Raw genomic sequence first — 16874 nt, 5'->3', positions numbered from 1 at the left:
TTATTTCGAACGATAAAAAAATAGATGAAAATGAATAAACAAATGAAAAAAAATAAAAATCTGTATAAAAAAAATAAAAAATAAAAAGCCAATTTCAATATAATACACATTTGACTCGTTCGTAATAAAATATAATGAATAAATAAAATAAAACAATAAAAAATAACACCAGCTTTATGAATGGTGATAATAATGACACAACTCTGCAGGATTACAGAAACATTCTTATTTTTTTAATTATATGATAAAAAAAGGCGTTTGGATCAGTAAAGGGAGATACAAATTGTATCATTTAAATTTTGTAAACAAATAGAAAAACATCCCTTAAACAATCTGAAAATTTTAAACTTGTCTTTCACATGAAAATGTTTCACAGTTGATGTTTTCTTCCCTCTGCTGCCCTCTTGTGGCTCCTCCAGGAAGCTGCTCTTCCTGCAGTTTTACCTCCGTTCATCCAGGAGGAGAGGAAGAACCCGCCTTCCAAGGAGGTTTTTCAGCTGTTGAACCAGCATGGCATCCTGCAAAGTTACATTTTAGGATTTGAAAAAAAAACTTTAACGTTAAAAAGAATGAATGTGTTTGCAGTTTGCAGAGTTTAAAAAAAAAAGACATGAAAATCACCTTGTGCTGTTTTCTTTAAATGTAGGAGAGAGAACACCTGAAGTAAGGATTCTTGAGGTCCAGGATGTTTCCAGATCTGAAGCCTGATTGGTCGACCGTCGCTGTTATGGTGATGTCATAACTCTGCCTGCAGCATGAAGAGGAAAATGATTTTTCACATGACTGAAAAACGAGCTTCAAAGAGAGTTTCACCACGATGAACGAGATCAAACCTGCAATCTAAGACTCAGAGATTCCAGAGCAACGCGTACCTGCTGTTAGCGATCATCAGCGCCGACCCTGACAGAGTTTGTCCGAGCTTAACGAAGAGCGGCGTCTGCAGCAAACATCTGACCTGAGACCAGCGGGTGAGCGGCTCCGAGGGAGACGTGGAGAGCCAAACTGTGGACCTGAACATACATGGATGGAGTCAAATGAATGCTGCGTTCAAAGATTACATTTCAAACTAAAATGAAGTCAGAGTCGTGTATTCCTCACTTGGAGCCCAGATAAGCCACGTCGAACCAGAAGGCGAGCCCGTGAACGAGACCCGACTGCAGCGCAGTGAACACGAAGGGAATCTCCACTCTGCAGGAAACACACACACACAGTTTGATCAAGTGTTCCTGCAGTCACACATTTCTGCTAAAGGACACATAATGTGATGTCTGTTTGTATCCAACCTGTGAAAATCTTCCTCTTCAACCTCCGAGAAGTTGATGCTGTGTTTGACGGATCGGGCCATCAGGACGTGCACATCAAACGCGTCCTGAAAGAGACGGAAATAGAGAATATTTAAAAATGAAATGAAACTGAACGGGTGGATTTATTTGGAGATTTTCCCTTCATGACATCATAAAGGGCAGTAGCCCCTCCCCCAGGTGGGTGACACTCCCACAGCTAGGTGTTTGTTCTGCCCTCTGAGTCTGCCTTCTCACTGTAAACAATAGGACATGGAGCGAGAAAGACAGAGTACACCCAAGTCCTTCCAGAGAGGGGGCGTGGTCAGACACCGCTCATTTACATATTTAAAGGTACACACACAGAAACAGCCTGTTCTCAGTTGAAGGGGTTTTAGCAGACCCTGTACAGCATTGATGCACATGTTGAGTACATTAACAGTCTTTGGGATGTCCTCTCTGTCACAGAATCATTTCAATAAAGTTGTGTTTCTATCTGTACCACTATAGGCTGCCTGAAGAACTCGTCCACTGCAGGGCTGTGCAGAGCGCTCAGGTTGACCCCGTAGAAACTTCTCTGCTGCCTGTGCACAGAAACATGAAGGCAGAGGTTACTCACAGTCAGCTCGACATCGTCTGACTTCTGTTGTGTGGTTCTTATGTGTGCAGAACGTTGAAGGATGACATGAAGCAGGTTGAAAAAGTGTACAGCTCCTCGTCTCGTCTTCGTCCCTCTGCTGAACTACATCAGTTTACAGTTTATCGTCATTCCTCAAGGCTGACTGAGCCTGACCTGCACATAGAGGTGGAGCGGGAAGAGGCACACACACACACACACACACACGCATGGACACACACAGGTGCTCAGTGTACACACAAACTACACAACAGAGGATGTTTTGTTTGCATGTGGAAGAAGAAGAAGAAGAAGAACGCTTCCTGGTTTCCATGGAGGAAAAAACTCCAATACAATAGGACGCCACACGATATATTCAATACGATATGATACCATGCGATACAATAAGATTTGATACACTACAGGTAAACTACCGCATGCAAATATATTCTGCAAGGTTTGCGTGGTTATGTTGCGCGCCTCATGTACGGAGGCTACAGTCCTCGGTGCAGCAGCCGTGGGTTTGACCTCGGCCCTTTGCTGCTTGTCATCTCTCTCCCTCTGCTCCCAACGTTTCCTGTCTCTCTTCAGCCGTCCTGTCCAATAAAGGCCAGAAGAAAATAACTTTATTATCAACAGATTTGTGCAAACCACGGTACACATTTTATTTTAAGATTCTATGACGATGATGCACAGACTCACGAATCTGCTGATTGTCCCATCCTCTGTATCTGCAGCGTTGCTCCTCCGTTAACTTATCGCCCTGTAACAGATCATATCAGTCCATTTCATAGTGGGTCTGAGTCAGGACTGGACTGAACCCGAGCGTTTTACACCCGACAGGAAACACGCCTGACTGAGGTCGGGCTGGGAACGAGCGAGCGAGAGAGAGAGAGAGAGAGAGAAAGGGAGGCAGTGTGTTTGTGTCCTCATGCATGGATGTATGCCTGTGTAAACACGTGTGTGTGTGTGTGTGTGTGTGTGTGAGACCAGAAAGCAGCTCGTGCGTGGTGTTCAAAGTAGAGCTGCTCGTCGGTGAAGGGAGCCAGATGAATATCAGCACAGGAGGGAAACATCAGACCTGAAGGGGTTAAATTCACACATTCGTCATCGCTTCTTTGTCGACTTCTAAAGTTTCCGACGTGTTTCTCGTACCGTTTGGTTTCAGCCACTTTCTGGCCCGTATGAAGCCGTCTAAGAGTCTGTCCCCCAGCAGCATGTGTCCCATCGGCTCAGAGATGATGAGGTCCACCTTCTCAGGACAGATGACCTCGTCCACCTCCCCCTCCAGGACTCTGATCCGCTCAGACAGACCGTTACTCTGGACCAGGATCTGTGCAGGACACAGGAACAGGATGTGGTCAATGCTGTTCTGATGCTCTCTACCTGCTGATTATATTTATGTCCTTTTCTTGTTTTGAGGAAGGAAGGATCCCTTATTATTGAGTTTTAAACTTTGATATGATTCTGCAAAATCAAACCACATTGATGTATGATTTAGGGTGAGACAGCACATCCAGCATGGCGCTTCACGCTTTACTGGGTCGTCATGTTTAGTATCGACTTGTATCGTCTTGAATTGATTTCATCTCGCCTCTGCAATAAAACGCCACGGAAACATTCTGATTTTAACCACCACTTCTTTGAAAAACATTACGTATTCGATTTTGACTGACCTCAGAATTTAAGAGTTTTTTTGTCTTTGCAGAAACAATGCAGCAGCGGTGGTGACCACATGGACCGCAGCTTGGACGACAGACAATAAGAAATCTCTTCTGGGGGTTTACCAGAACAACGGGGATCAAACTATCAGAGTCCATGGATGGAAACTCTTCATGGACTTGGTGCTAATATTTAATAACACATAAGACGGACACTATGAATCGTCTTATATGTTCAGTTTGATGTGCATCAGCATCTCTGTGTGGCCCGTATCCTGCTGAACTCCGCGCCAGATGTTGCCTCAACCCATTAACTCCCCAGAATGCCACGCTCTGCACGGGATGTATGTAGGCTGCTCTGTGTGTGCGCGAGTGTGCATTGCTGTGGTTTCTCTTTGACGGCCAACAAACACAAAATAGCACTCTCTGAAACTTGAGGGGGGGAAATTCAGTGTTTCAGAGACCCCAGAAAGTCCATTTCTGTGTCCAGAATGTGAGGAAGATGGAACACAGACCTGTGTGAACTTGGCCAGAGGTGTGGACTCTACAGCATACACTCTGCTCGCTCCAGCCTGGACTGCAAAGAAAGACAGGATACCAGAACCACAACGCACATCCAGAACCACCTACAGAGAGACACGACGAGAAACAACTTTGAGTGGACACACTTTGATCCATCAACCATCATGTTGCAGGCAGTACAGCCTGTTTGAACGACCTTGTCTCTGAAGTCTGTCTCGTTGTCTAAAATTGCTCTGTGGTAGGTGGCGATCCTCGGGTAGTCCTGCAGGAGGCTCTGCTGCTGGGACAAGCAGCTGTGGAACTACACGCAAAAACACACAATAATGAACTTTCCCTTAACAAATTTTTTTGTCTTCCCCGCCTGTAGAGTCAGAAATTTTGAGTGTGTTACCTGGTATCCCTGATAGGAGGCACGTATAAGACTCCTTTCTGCATCCTCGTTTCCTCCTTCCTCTCTCTCTGCGTGTCTTTTCTTCGTCTCCGTCTTCATTAACTGCTGGAACTTCTTCAAATCTGAAGAATCAAAAGGAGGATTTGTTGTGCGTGTTTGAGTCCCCCGATGATAGGCAGTAAAACGTGATGTTGTTCTGTACAAACCTGACGGTGCTTTGAACTGCAGCAGGACACTCAGCTTGCCGACAGAGACCACGAAGGACTGACCTCCTACCTGGCAGCAGTCTGTCTGAGCGGAGACAGTAAACTGGAAGACTGACGCTCTACTGGCTGCAAACACACACACACAAATACACACACAAAGCTCTAAAATACGGAGGCCTAGAGTAACTACAGAGAAGGCATCCTGCACCATATTGAGCTTCTGAATTTGCTGATGTGTTATTGTTTGCACCCACCATCTTGCACAACAAGCTGCTGAGCCTCTGGTCCTGATGTGAGGAGCAGAGTGAGCTCCTCCTCTCCTCGCTGTCTGCACACTCTGACCTGCCGCTCCCCGATCACCTCCTTCAGAGCACACAAAAACACACAGGTTCACAACCAAACTACAGTCTAGTCAACGCTTCCAGTGTTTTTAAATCTGGGCCCCAATTTAGCATAGTTTGGGCTCTTGCCGATTGTCTTAATACTTCACGTAAGGTGTCCCCCAGGGCTCCATTGTGGGACCTATTTTGTTCTCTATTTTAAGTTTTTAAGCAAAACTGCACTTCTATGCTGACTACACACATGCTCCCTCCTCAGTTAAAGCAGCGATGGAGCTTCAGGCAGCTTTTAATGTTGTCAAAAGCTTGTGAGTGGTTGAGCATCGATCGGCTGCTTTTGCTGCCCTGAAAGAAAACGTTGCAGACATTACAGCCTGTTTCACTGCTGCAGACTGGAAACATCTCCAGAAGCAATTCCAAATCTTTTTCAATCTGTTTTCTTAACATGCATCTGATGAAGTCTTATGAAGCTGTGCCCCTCCTTTACCTCCTCATGAGTCTCCATGTCCTCCTCCTCTCGCCTCGCCTCCTCCTGCAGAGTGAAGACCCTCACAGAGAAAACGGACAACTCCTCGCTCCTCTCCTCCATTCTTCAAAGTGTTAGAAAGCTGCTGTAGGAGAGGAGAGAGGAGAAAGGGAGGAGGAGGAAAGGGGAGGAGAGAAGAAGCTAGTAGTAGAAGGAGAACAAACACTGAACTTTACATTCAGCCAGCTGCTCTAGTTGAAGTTTCTGTTTTCAAACACATCATCAGAAATCACCAAACTTGCATGTTAAATTTCAATAAATCAAATAAGTGGATTTTTTTTTTTTTTTTACAGTCTTTACTTCATCTCAGAGTTTATGGTGCGAGGTCAGTCTGTTTCAAATAACAACGACTCCCCCTGCTGGATACAAAACGTCCTTGCTTCGCCTGCTTCCACAGCACCCCCGACCTCAGAGAAGATGATAATGGATGGAAACCAAGAGAGACACTTCTGTGCCTCTGTTCTTAATGTCTTTATACTAAAGATAAATAAATAAATCAACAGACAGATGGGATGGTTTGAGGGAAAGTCGTTTGTTTTATTCGTGATTTAAACACTCTGCTTCACATTTGTCTTCCTCTGTTTATAAAATAAACGACAAGAAGATTTTCAATTGACAGTCGACTTCGTAGTGAACAATTCATATGCAAACAAATATCAATAAATCAAACATTTGATTCTTCAGAAAGAAAGCAGCACATTCTGCTCGGCACATTAATACTTAAAAACTCTTTTAATACTGATAGAACTTCAGACGACATGATCGATCACTCTCACAGCAGACATCACTCTCATTATGTGACATTTATAACACACACGTTCATCTCACAGCGATAAAAAAAAGGCACTGTTCAGGATTGAAAGCTTTTTCTCTGATCAATCTGCATGATTTAAAAGTGGGCTTCACAGCAGTGCAGTGGTTAGCGAGGAGGTTCCTGGTTTGAATCCCCGTCTGACAGGAGTCTCTCAGTGTGGAGTTTGCATGTTCTCCCCGTGCATGTGTGGGTTCTCTCCAGGTACTCCGGCTTCCTCCCACAGTCCAAAGACATTCTCGTTAGGTGTTAGGTGAAAGGGGGAAAAATGAAATGATGGACGGACTACGAAACGTAACTTTGTACGCTTGAAGATCATGTTTAAAAAAGTCAAACGAGATGACGCATATCGCTTCGCTTGTTTTTAGTTTCACACTGAACCTGCAGCAGAGAAGCTTCTTCATATTTTAAACCAGCTTTTAAATGTTTAAAAAAGCAAACTAATCATCGCTCTAAGCTATAACAACAATCATTTTAAATATTATTTCTGCAGCAGTCTCCTTCTCCTCGAGTCCTGCATGAGATTTAGTGCATTCAGTATTTACTCAGTGCTGTTTGGGGTAAAATGAATCATGGTGTTATGACCATGTTGATGTAAAATCTGGGTTGCATGTTTAAGTGCATGATTAAAAAGCAGGTATCAACCTCAGTGTTGGATGTTTTAAATGAAGGCACAGGTGACGGGTGTACGGGGGGGGGGGGCTCAGGCTTGCTGCAGCCCCACCAGCTCACAGCTCTTCTTCCACAGCTCGGCCTGCAGCTCCGTGTCGTACGAGGCGTCTGCAGACGGCCTCTTCTCCCCGTTGTACAAGTAGCAGGCGCCCACCCCCTCCAGCTCCGAGGAGGCGGCGGCTAACAAGGTGATGGAGGCGCCCTCTGCTGGAGTCTGAGGAGGAGAGGAAAGGAGCAAAAGAGGCTTCAGTGTCCAGGACATGGCAACCTGCGTGAGCATGGACTCTAGAGAGGAGGGGGGGGGGGGTGGACACAGCTCTCTAATGTTTAGAATTTAGACTGCAGTACCGATTTTAAACACTAGGTGTCAGCGTTACATACTGCTCCTTTAATTAATATCAAGGGTGTCACATGAATGTACCCTGAAGAGGATTTTGGCCACCGGTTTCTTCAGCATCTGCGCGAGCGTCCACAGGTTGTCGTAGAGCGCCGTGTCCACCATGCCGGGGTCAACGGCGTTCACGATCACGTTGTGGCCTCTGGCGTTCAGCTGCTCCTGCAGGTAGTAGGTGAAGAGGACCAGAGCCAGTTTGCTCTGAGCGTAGGCACCGTGGGAACTGTAGTGTTTCCTGGAGACAGGGAGAGGGGGCGGGGTTACATTTGATTCATTTTCTCAAAGAAATAACAACACGTGCATATCGTTATTTAGTGCTGTTAAAAAGACTTCTCTCAGTGTTTGAGACTCCGCCTGCTGCCCTACACGTCAACGTTTTCAGGAAGTACCTCCTGTTTAAGTCGTCCATGTGAATGACTCCTGCGTAGTGAGTGGCAGACGACATGTTGACGATCCTGGAGCAGCGGCCCGGCGACCCCGACCTCTTCAGGACGTCCAGCAGCAGGTTGGCCAACAGGAAGTGACCCAGGTAGTTCAGACAGAAGTGGAACTCGAAGCCGTCCTCCGTCTGACGCTCAGGGACCAGCATGGTGCCGGCTACAAGACCGGAGAGAAGGTTACGAGTTCAATCACCAAAACAAAGAAATTCAGCGTCAGACACAGACGAGGGCGTGTCTTACCATTGTTGACCAGCAGGTGGAGCGGGAGTCGTCGGTCTTTGAACGTCTGAGCGAACTGACGGACGGATTTCAGCGACGTCAGGTCCACGTAAACATACTCGGCTGTAAAAGAAGATAGTGAGGTGAGAATGAGTCATGATGCAGAGGGAGCAGGACTCGTCTTGAACTATGCTCCATTTCTCTCTGGGATCCTTCAAACACAACACGGCCTCAAAGTATGTTAATCCTTTTAAGACTCAAAATATTCCTCAGCCCACTAAACCTTTAATCTACAAGACTAAGACGACGGATTTCACAACATGTTTTTATCATACAGAAAAGTTATCTTCAAAATAAGAGCTCAGGACATTTAATGATGCAAACACTTTCTCATAACGACGTTTAATGAAAAATAAAGAAGTGCATAAAGTCAAATATCGGATCTCCATCAAGTCTTGGTTTAGTGTTAGTGACCACTGATGTACGGTGGCTGAGAAGTGCAAACCAAACTTACAAAGTGGGAAACACTTTTGTAAAGATTGAGACAAATTTATATTTATTTTTAGAAGTCTTAAAACAAATTCACAAACCGGAGAATGTTGCAGCAAAAGGAAATGTACCGAAAGCTGGAAGTGACCTGTTGGTGAATGAGTGAGTGATCGCTCAGGTTTTGGTGGACAGAGTTTGTGAAACGTGTTAAACGGGGTTAGTGGTGACAGGATGCCCGGTCTTTGCAGATTTGTTTGCCGACGGCTTCAAGCGTTCTGCAGGATGTCACGTCGTCTCAGCGCTTCTCATCTTGTTCATTTATTTTGTCTTCTTGGTTTAAGTGTTTCACATTTTGTGATTGTGGTTTGCACTTTCCAGCATGCAGTACCCTCAAGGTCCACCAGGGGCAGCAGACCAACTCTTGGAATTTACTCCCCTATAGTGAAGTATGAATAATGGATGTGTGTGTAGAACAACATGCTGAAGTGTATTTTTTTTCATCCTATTTGACCTTTCACACTTTAATCCTGTCAAAGACTTCTGTCTGAACATTTGCTGACGGCGTTTCATTCACAAGTCGTCCCCGAACTGGAAACAGACCGCTCTTTACAGCGATATGATATAGATCAAACTTAAAAGACTCATATAGACGCGATCTTTGACCTCTCGTCTGCTGAGTGTCTCTCTCAGTGGGACTGAAACAAAGACTCTGCTGTGTTTCACGCCGCTGCCTCCTTGAGTCTAATCTAACTCTGATTTCAGTCACACGTCGTTTGAATCACTTTGTACAGATTCAGTGTGTCAGGGTTTCAGCTCATTGGCCCGAAGAGGGACTCGTTCCAGGGCAAGGAGAGAGCGGACGGTTAACAGCAGTAATGAAGGAGAGTTTAAGAAGCTTGTTTTTGAAGTTTGTGCAGAAAAAAATCAAACTATCGTTGTGTTTAAAGTCATTCCCTTCAGATATCTGACAGCTTACTATTTCTTCCTTCAGAGACTTGACTTTAAAAAATTATGATAAATTTGATCAATTCAAGGATTTTTCTCGACAAACTTTTAGTTAATCGTCCACAGCCGGCCTTCAAAGACTCCTTAAATATTATTTTCGTACCGTCTAATGCTCTGACAGGATGGACAGACAGACAGGTGTTTACCTTTCCCCTCGCCTCCTTCTTCATGAATCGTCCTGACCGCCGCGGCGCCCTCCTCTCTCTCGTTTCCAACTGGAGGTGATGAAGATCACAGGTGGGTACAAGTCCAGCAGAAATCCATCGTTAAATCATCATCCTACACTGACTGACAAAAGCCTGCCCAGACCCGTGAAGAGCTGCTAATGATTCATGCATCAGTATGAAGTTTAACTAAATCAGCCTGAATCTGTGCACGCTTGTGTACAAGCAGAAAGGAACATTTCTACTGACTCCACCTTCAAATAAAAACAGGATCTTTAAACATGTACGGTGCACCACTGGAGTCTTTTACTGCTTTCTTAATCTGCACTGAGGTGAGGAGGAAACTGTAATTAACACATCAAGAGGAGGAAGAAGGGTGTCAGAAGGCATGTGATTGGTCGAGAGCGTACCTATGAAAACATGCATGCCCAGGCGTGCCAGGTGTCTCGCCGTCTCAAAACCCATTCCTCTGGTCCCGCCCGTCACTATGGCAACCCTTCCATTTTGCTTTGGCAAGACTGTGTGGGAGGAGAGACGGGACGGGGTGAGAACACTGTGCAACTCTTTTTTTTTATTTCAAGTTTTACGTTCCAGAAAGATCCGTCAGGTCGCTCGCTGTGAAGCCACCAGCGCTGCAGGACATGGGAGCTGCTGTTCTACCTCTGCCTTGTTTACTGAATGATACGTTTGGATTCAACGCGAAATGTCTGAGGAACAAAATATCACAATAATAATCATTCCTTTAGGGTCCTCGCAACCTTGTGTGCTCAGGCCTTAAAAATTAACCAATGAAAGCAGAGGCAGAGCAACATCTCCTGAGTCCCGTGAGGTAAAATCAGAGTTTTTCTGAATGTGGTGTGTTTGTAGAGAGTGATGTCCCAGCTGTTTGTGGTTTAACTTAAATACGTCTCTCTGCAGGGATCCTTTCTGTAATGTTTGAACACACTCAGACTGACAGAACATGGGAGTTGTTGATCTACCGCTGCCTAAACGGGTTGTTTTTTAGTTGTGTTATCTTGCACCAGTAACAGGTGTAGGATTTGAAGTAGGCTTATAAAACACTCACAACACCACAAACTAACAGTTTAGGCAGCGGTAGATCAACAACTCCCGTGTCCTACAAGGTTAAACCACAGGGTCAAAAACAACTTTTCGGACACACTCTGATCCATCAAGGATTATGTTGCAGACATTACAGCCTGTTTAACCTGCTGCAGGATGAATAAATAAACAAATAGAAGGACCCAGGTTAACACATTTTATCCATTTAAAGAGATAAATCAACTTTTTAAATTATGGAAAAACAATGAACAGCATCTGTTTTCATAAAAAGTGCACTACTGTTGTAATAAAAATCCAAACTTCGGGGATTACCTGGAAAACATTCTTTAGTTTTATCCTTCTTGCAAAATGTATTAAAGAAAAAAACACTGAATTAAAGATGATGGAAATACTGAAGACAAAACATACAGAGAGGCCTTAGAAGGAAAAACAGTCAAACGTGAATTTATTTTAAGAACATTTGATTGTAGAGTTTTAGCCTGTTATAAAGATATTATGGCTGTTATGTTTCTTACCTGAACCCGACCTTAAGGCTAAGAAGAAGCATTTTTTTAATGCATAGATGTTAGATCGGCGTCCAATTACTTCAAAATAAAGCATCTAGAGAAAATTCGCAAACAGTCCAATAAAGTGAGATATTACAGATCCATTACATTTGCATCCTAACGCCTGTTAAAGTGACTACTTTTTTAAGTGAGTCAGTTTTAAAGTTTTAAGCACACAGTCATTCCAGAGGCTGACCCAGACTTGAGTTTCCCTGCGATGCTCCGTCTGAATCGTCCTCACAGGGTTCAGGCTCATAGTAGTTCCTTGAGTTCTCGTATAAGAAGACCTGCTGATCTACCAGAGCCGGAGATAACTGGTTCCTTTTCCCACACAGGACCGCTCCCGAGGAGCTGAACAGCCTGTGACAGGGGACGCTCATGGGGGGAACACACCAGTACTTCTGGAGCACCTTTGGGAGCGTTGGGAACAAAGGCGCGTGACTGGACCACCACAGTAAGGGATCCTCATTCAGACCGAGGACTCTTTGGGATTTGTAGTTGCTCAGCTCCTCTATGACCTGTGCATGCAGCTCCTCATGGCTCTGGTCTGAATCGGACTGGCAGAATATGGCTGCCAAAGGGTTGTCCTGGGAAACGCTGCTGGATGAAGCCTCTCTCGTTGGTTTTTTGGTTGGTGGCTCGTCGGATACCAAGGAGAACTCATCCAAGCATGGTCGCTCTGCAATCTGCTTCTCAAGGACAGCTTTAGCCTCTTCGATGATGTTGTTCTCGACCTTAGTGCGATCCTGAGCCGACAGGAAGGGCAGTTTTTTGTACCGTGGATCCAGGAAGGTAGCAACGTTTAGGAATGTTGAGATCTCTTGGGAGAGCTGTGAATTCTGGGAATAGGTGCCTGATAGAACCTTTGCGATGACCTCTTTGGTCATGCTGATCTCTTTGAGGTCCCCTTCCTTCACCTTGAGGGTGGTGTTCAGCAGCATGTGAAGCACCGGACGGACCATGCTGATGGTCGGGTACCTGCACGAACTCATCATGTCTGCCACAACTTTGAAAGGCTGGAGGACTCCGATCAAGCCGTCCAACAAGGACCAGTGGCGACTATCAACGCTGGAATGATGGCTGCTGGAGCTCTCTACGAGTGTCGCAGTAACAGCAACCTGTTGCTCTTTCAGCCTTTGCAACATGGCCAATGTGGTCAACCAAGACCTCCCCCTGTCCGTGATGAGTGCACACTGAGCGAGGCCATGCCGCCTTTGTTTGTCCCTCAGCAGATACAGCGCCGGTTCTCGGAAGTGATCGACAAGTTTGCGGCAACATCCCAGGAAGCTGTCTACTTGCGGCAGCTGGAAGGCTTCATCCATCGCTCGATTGACAGTATGTCCGAGACACGGCATTTCCACAGATAGTTCCAGGAGCGAGCACGCTTTGACGATGTCCACTGACCCATTCGTGGTGGCACCGACGACTTTGTGGGTTATCCCCCATTCGACAAAGGCTTCGTACATCCCTCTGGTGATGTTCTCGGCTGTGTTGTCCTCTTGTACCTCAAAAGTTTTCAGGCACCTGTCCGTCATTGAGAATCCAGTTGTACTGTTGAAGTTGACTGAATGTAAAGAGAGAGAAATGTACGTTCGGTTCTGGGTTTGACTTTGCCAAAGATCTGTAGTCACGCCACAGTTCACAACCCCCGCAAGCTCACCAAAGACCACATGCTGGGTACGTTTGTACATCTGAGGAAGCATCTTAGCTGCCAGGTCGGTTTTGCTTGGAGGAGAATACCCGGGGTCGATGGTACTCATTAAGGTCTTGAAGGTACGCTCCTCTACAACCGATGCAGGGTACAACCCCTCGCAGATGAAGTTAACAACAGCATTGGTCAGTTCATTGTGTCGTCTGTTTTCGTAGTGTAAGCTCTGCCTGAAGTTTAAGTCCTGCGGCTGTTGCTGGACGTGTACAACTAAAGGTTCAGTCTTTATTCTGGAGAACGCCGTGGCGAACGCCCCACGCATCGGATCAGCGTTGCTCTTCACAAACTCACTGAACTCGACCGGGTGGTTCTTTTCCAGGTGGTACGACAGATTGGACGTGTTTCCAGAGTAAGCAATCTGACTCATACAAACTCGACAGTAAATCCGTTTCCAGTGCAGAATGCAGCCGTCTGCATCCGTGTCAAAGCCAAAGTATTTCCACACTTTGCTTTTGGCTCGTGGGTGTGCGACCAGATTGAGGCCGGAGCACGAAGGTCCTGAACTTTTACCCTCCATCGTTTGACTTCACTTACTGAGTACCTAACAAGAATAGTGAAATAAATGTTTGTGGATGTTAATAAAGACATGATAGACATTTTCAAAACTAGAGACGGTACTCAAATCTTTCTGTAACATTAACATGCCGACAAGGAACCTGTTTAAGCTCTCCCAAATGTCCTTACAATACTCTTTACAATTATTTATTTACCTCTTATGATGTAAAAACAGGAAAAATGATCCAAATTGTTGTTTTCTGTTTCAGTTATTGTAAAATTGAGTATTAGTAAAGAACTACCATTTCTTCTGTTGCCTGATGGATATTAAGGCAACAAATGGCTCATCTGTCAAAGACAAAATGAGCTAATCTGTTTCTCTGTTTTTCTAGGATTGGGGGGGTCTGGACCCCCATGTCCCCAGGGGGATGTCCAGACCTTTTGGGCTGGGGTGCCCCAACTGTTGCCCTGACTTGTGCAGGGGTGGCTTGAAGTTTGTGTGCACATGAATAGAGAGCATTAATGTGCCCCTTGCCCCCAAAGTCACAAGTTTAATTATTTAAAGAAATTGCAAACAGAAGTCCGCACACCATGAGCTGCCTGTTGCATCATCAAGTCCCACCTCTGGTAAGCAAATGACCAATCATAGTTAAAAAAAAACTTTGGGGTGGCCAATAAGAGTTCAGGGGGGGCCAATGCCACCACCCCTCTGGAAACGCCCTTGCCTATCCCCCCCTACGTCAATATTTTTGTATGTGTTTTGAACGGGGGATTTTTGTCTGAAATTCCCAAATGATGTAATTTTTGTCAACAACGATGACGTGCTCAACTTAAAGAAGAAAACTAGTCAGGCTGACAAACTGGAACTTTTGAATCGTAAATATGTGGAATATTCCTGGTTAGTTGCTGTAATTTAGGAATTTCCAGACCGCCTGCATCCTTTAAGCGATGAAAGGAGTATAAATCACACGACGTCTGAACACACTCTTTGTCGTCTTTGCTCATAGTTATTATGATGACCGTCCTCTGGATCAATCGTTGACTTGTTTGCAGCATGAAATGGCGATCAGTGTTTTCCAAAGTCTGATGAGGCGCCTTTTAATGTCTTGTATATTCAAAAACCACAAAATTTTCACACACAGTGACCATGATGAATTATTTTCATGCTAACATTCCCCGATCTCTAGATTTCTAGAGCACATGATGCAGAGTAGAGACTAATTTAGCCTAACGGACACAGAGAGTGTGTTGATCACGATGAGAAACTTTGGACATTTTTACACGTCATCGATCGATCAAACGGAGAACAGGAGGTTTAAGTAACACACGTTGACAAAAGACCTAACACACATCATTCATTAAAAAGAGCCGATTAAGACGGTGTTCAAATCATGTTGTTGGTCGGTGCAAACCAAGACGAGGAACAACAAATCACTCGAGAGGGTCGAGAAGTCCCATTGTTCTAACCGTGCAAAGCGGAGTGGCACGCTCCGGAGATGGACTGCTGCACTCGCTGTGGAACCACGAGCATTTAATAGAGCGGCAGGGAATGGCGCTGACGGAGTATGTGGAAATTGGCACATCAGCTGCAGCTCGGCGCCCAGCCCACAGATCTTCTGTGAACCTGCTTCATTCTGTGTTTTTAAAGATTTACTTTTTTTGGGGGGCTTTTTGTGCCTCTAATGTAGAGATAGGAAAGTGGATAGAGTTGGAAATCAGGGAGAGAGAGAGAGGGGAATGACCTGCGGGAAAGGAGCCACAGGCTAGATCCGAACCTGGGCCGCCCGCTTGGAAAACTATAGCCTCCATACATGGGGCGCGCGCACTAACCAATGAGCCACCAGCACCCCCATTCTGTGTTTTTAAATCACTGGGTATGTCAGTATTCTAGAGGAGGAGATCTGTGGATAATTTGTCTCCTTTTAACAAACTTTTGTACAAAAAACACTGAAGGACTCTTCAAGCTAGATTTGGCAGCTCGGCTCCCAGCCCCCAGACGTCCACCAAGGAGTGACGTAATTTAACCCTGAAACTGCTTCTTTACCTCTCTTTTAACTCTGAATGATGAATCCACCACTTAGCTAGCAGCCTCTCCAATGCAGTGATATTTAATGAACTTGGAACATTTTTATTCACTGGTTTAAATTATCATTACCTAAAACTAAAGCGTTAAGATTCGCTGCTGAAGAATCTGGTTCAGTTCATTTGAATTAAACACTGATTTATTTTAGCGTAACGTAATCTTTTAAACAGTTAATTATTATTTTGAATGTCTGAAAAGTTATAAGGATGTGTTAAAGTGTTAAAAAAATGAAGTTAAGATGAACTGTGACTGATTGATGACGTATAAGCTGTCAAAACAGAACAGCTGACAGCGCGCACCAAACTCCATTCAGAATATCTCTAATTTAACGTTTTAATGACCCTCTAAAAAACATAATCTCTGCTAGCTATTCATCTTTAAACACGTTACTAAATAAGAGATACTATCCTACACATATCTCTTTAACTGGCAGTACTTCTCTCCATAACTGTCACATTTCCTAGAAAAGCTGCACAAGGTAACATGTCATTATTCACTTAAAATATTAAAATAACCAATTTATTAACGTTTTAGCTATTAATTATGTATGCCGAATTAATCAGAGGACATGTCTTTATGACAATATCGACTCCTTTTTCAAATAAGTCTCTCAGTTTTAGTACGAATAGGTTGTTTTTTGGAAATTGACGACTTTCTAAAGGGGGTTCTGCAGGCGGAATGCTGATTTAACGGGGCACATACGAGCAGACAGTAAGAGATAAATAAGATGTAAAAAAAGAGCTGACCTGGTAGTTTGAACGATTTGTAGAACATCTGATAGAAGAGCACTTTGGCCCCGCAGAGGTAGAGCCTGAGGAGAGGCAGCAGCACCGTCAGAAGCCACATCTCCGCTTGTTTCCCACCGAGCAGCTTCCTGCGACGAGTCCGGCTGTGCGCCACGATAACAAGTCCGGCTCGGAGCCTGCTAAAAAGGGATTAGTCCACCCGAGGTTCCGCCCCCCTGGAAAAAAAAACCAAATGCATCACAGCAATGAAAACATGCGAATTCCGATGCGGATTAGCATCTAAAACAAAGATATCTTGTTCTGGGGATTTTCTATTTTTTAACCTCTTGCTGTTTATGAACACGGTCTTTGTTCTGAGGCTGCACTTTAAAGTAGAGGCTGTGGGGGCCCTCGTAAATATTCACAGGGGGCCCCTGCAACCAGCGTTCACAATTCAATATTCAGACACCAAAGTTAACAAAGTTCACTTTAAAATACAAGCAACATTGAAAAAGTTTAATT

General features: G+C 44.7%; 2 protein-coding genes across 3 annotated transcripts; both read right to left on the bottom strand.

Annotated features, from left to right (window-relative positions):
* Nucleotides 1–211: 211 nt before the first annotated feature.
* Nucleotides 212–5638, bottom strand: LOC132959438 (histone-arginine methyltransferase CARM1-like). The gene is made up of 14 exons (XM_061032429.1): nt 5502–5638; nt 4931–5039; nt 4677–4802; nt 4471–4592; nt 4276–4380; nt 4073–4183; nt 3052–3229; nt 2887–2977; nt 1783–1864; nt 1284–1369; nt 1099–1188; nt 873–1010; nt 659–748; nt 212–518 (listed from the first exon to the last, which is right to left on the bottom strand). Exons 1-14 carry the CDS (start codon nt 5601–5603, stop codon nt 494–496), a joined length of 1455 nt encoding a protein of 484 aa, XP_060888412.1. The 5' UTR covers nt 5604–5638; the 3' UTR covers nt 212–493.
* A 997-nt stretch (nt 5639–6635) lies between these two features.
* dhrsx (dehydrogenase/reductase (SDR family) X-linked) lies at nt 6636–16535 on the bottom strand. Of its 2 annotated transcripts, XM_061032144.1 has the most exons (7): nt 16374–16535; nt 10145–10252; nt 9717–9785; nt 8098–8199; nt 7807–8014; nt 7445–7652; nt 6636–7237 (listed from the first exon to the last, which is right to left on the bottom strand). In XM_061032144.1, exons 1-7 carry the CDS (start codon nt 16471–16473, stop codon nt 7055–7057), a joined length of 978 nt encoding a protein of 325 aa, XP_060888127.1. In that variant the 5' UTR covers nt 16474–16535; the 3' UTR covers nt 6636–7054. The 2 variants fall into 2 exon arrangements, with proteins under 2 accessions (XP_060888127.1, XP_060888126.1); XM_061032143.1 differs by lacking the exons at nt 6636–7237; nt 7445–7652; nt 7807–8014; ... (1 more) ...; nt 9717–9785; nt 10145–10252 and adding an exon at nt 11225–13590 and having other exon boundaries at nt 16374–16508.
* Nucleotides 16536–16874: the final 339 nt, after the last annotated feature.

The sequence above is a fragment of the Labrus mixtus genome, chromosome 24, assembly GCF_963584025.1.
Source record: "Labrus mixtus chromosome 24, fLabMix1.1, whole genome shotgun sequence".
Classification (NCBI taxonomy): domain Eukaryota; kingdom Metazoa; phylum Chordata; class Actinopteri; order Labriformes; family Labridae; genus Labrus; species Labrus mixtus.
The sequence above is the reverse complement of the archived record's forward strand: the minus strand, read 5'-3'. Positions and strand labels throughout refer to the sequence as shown.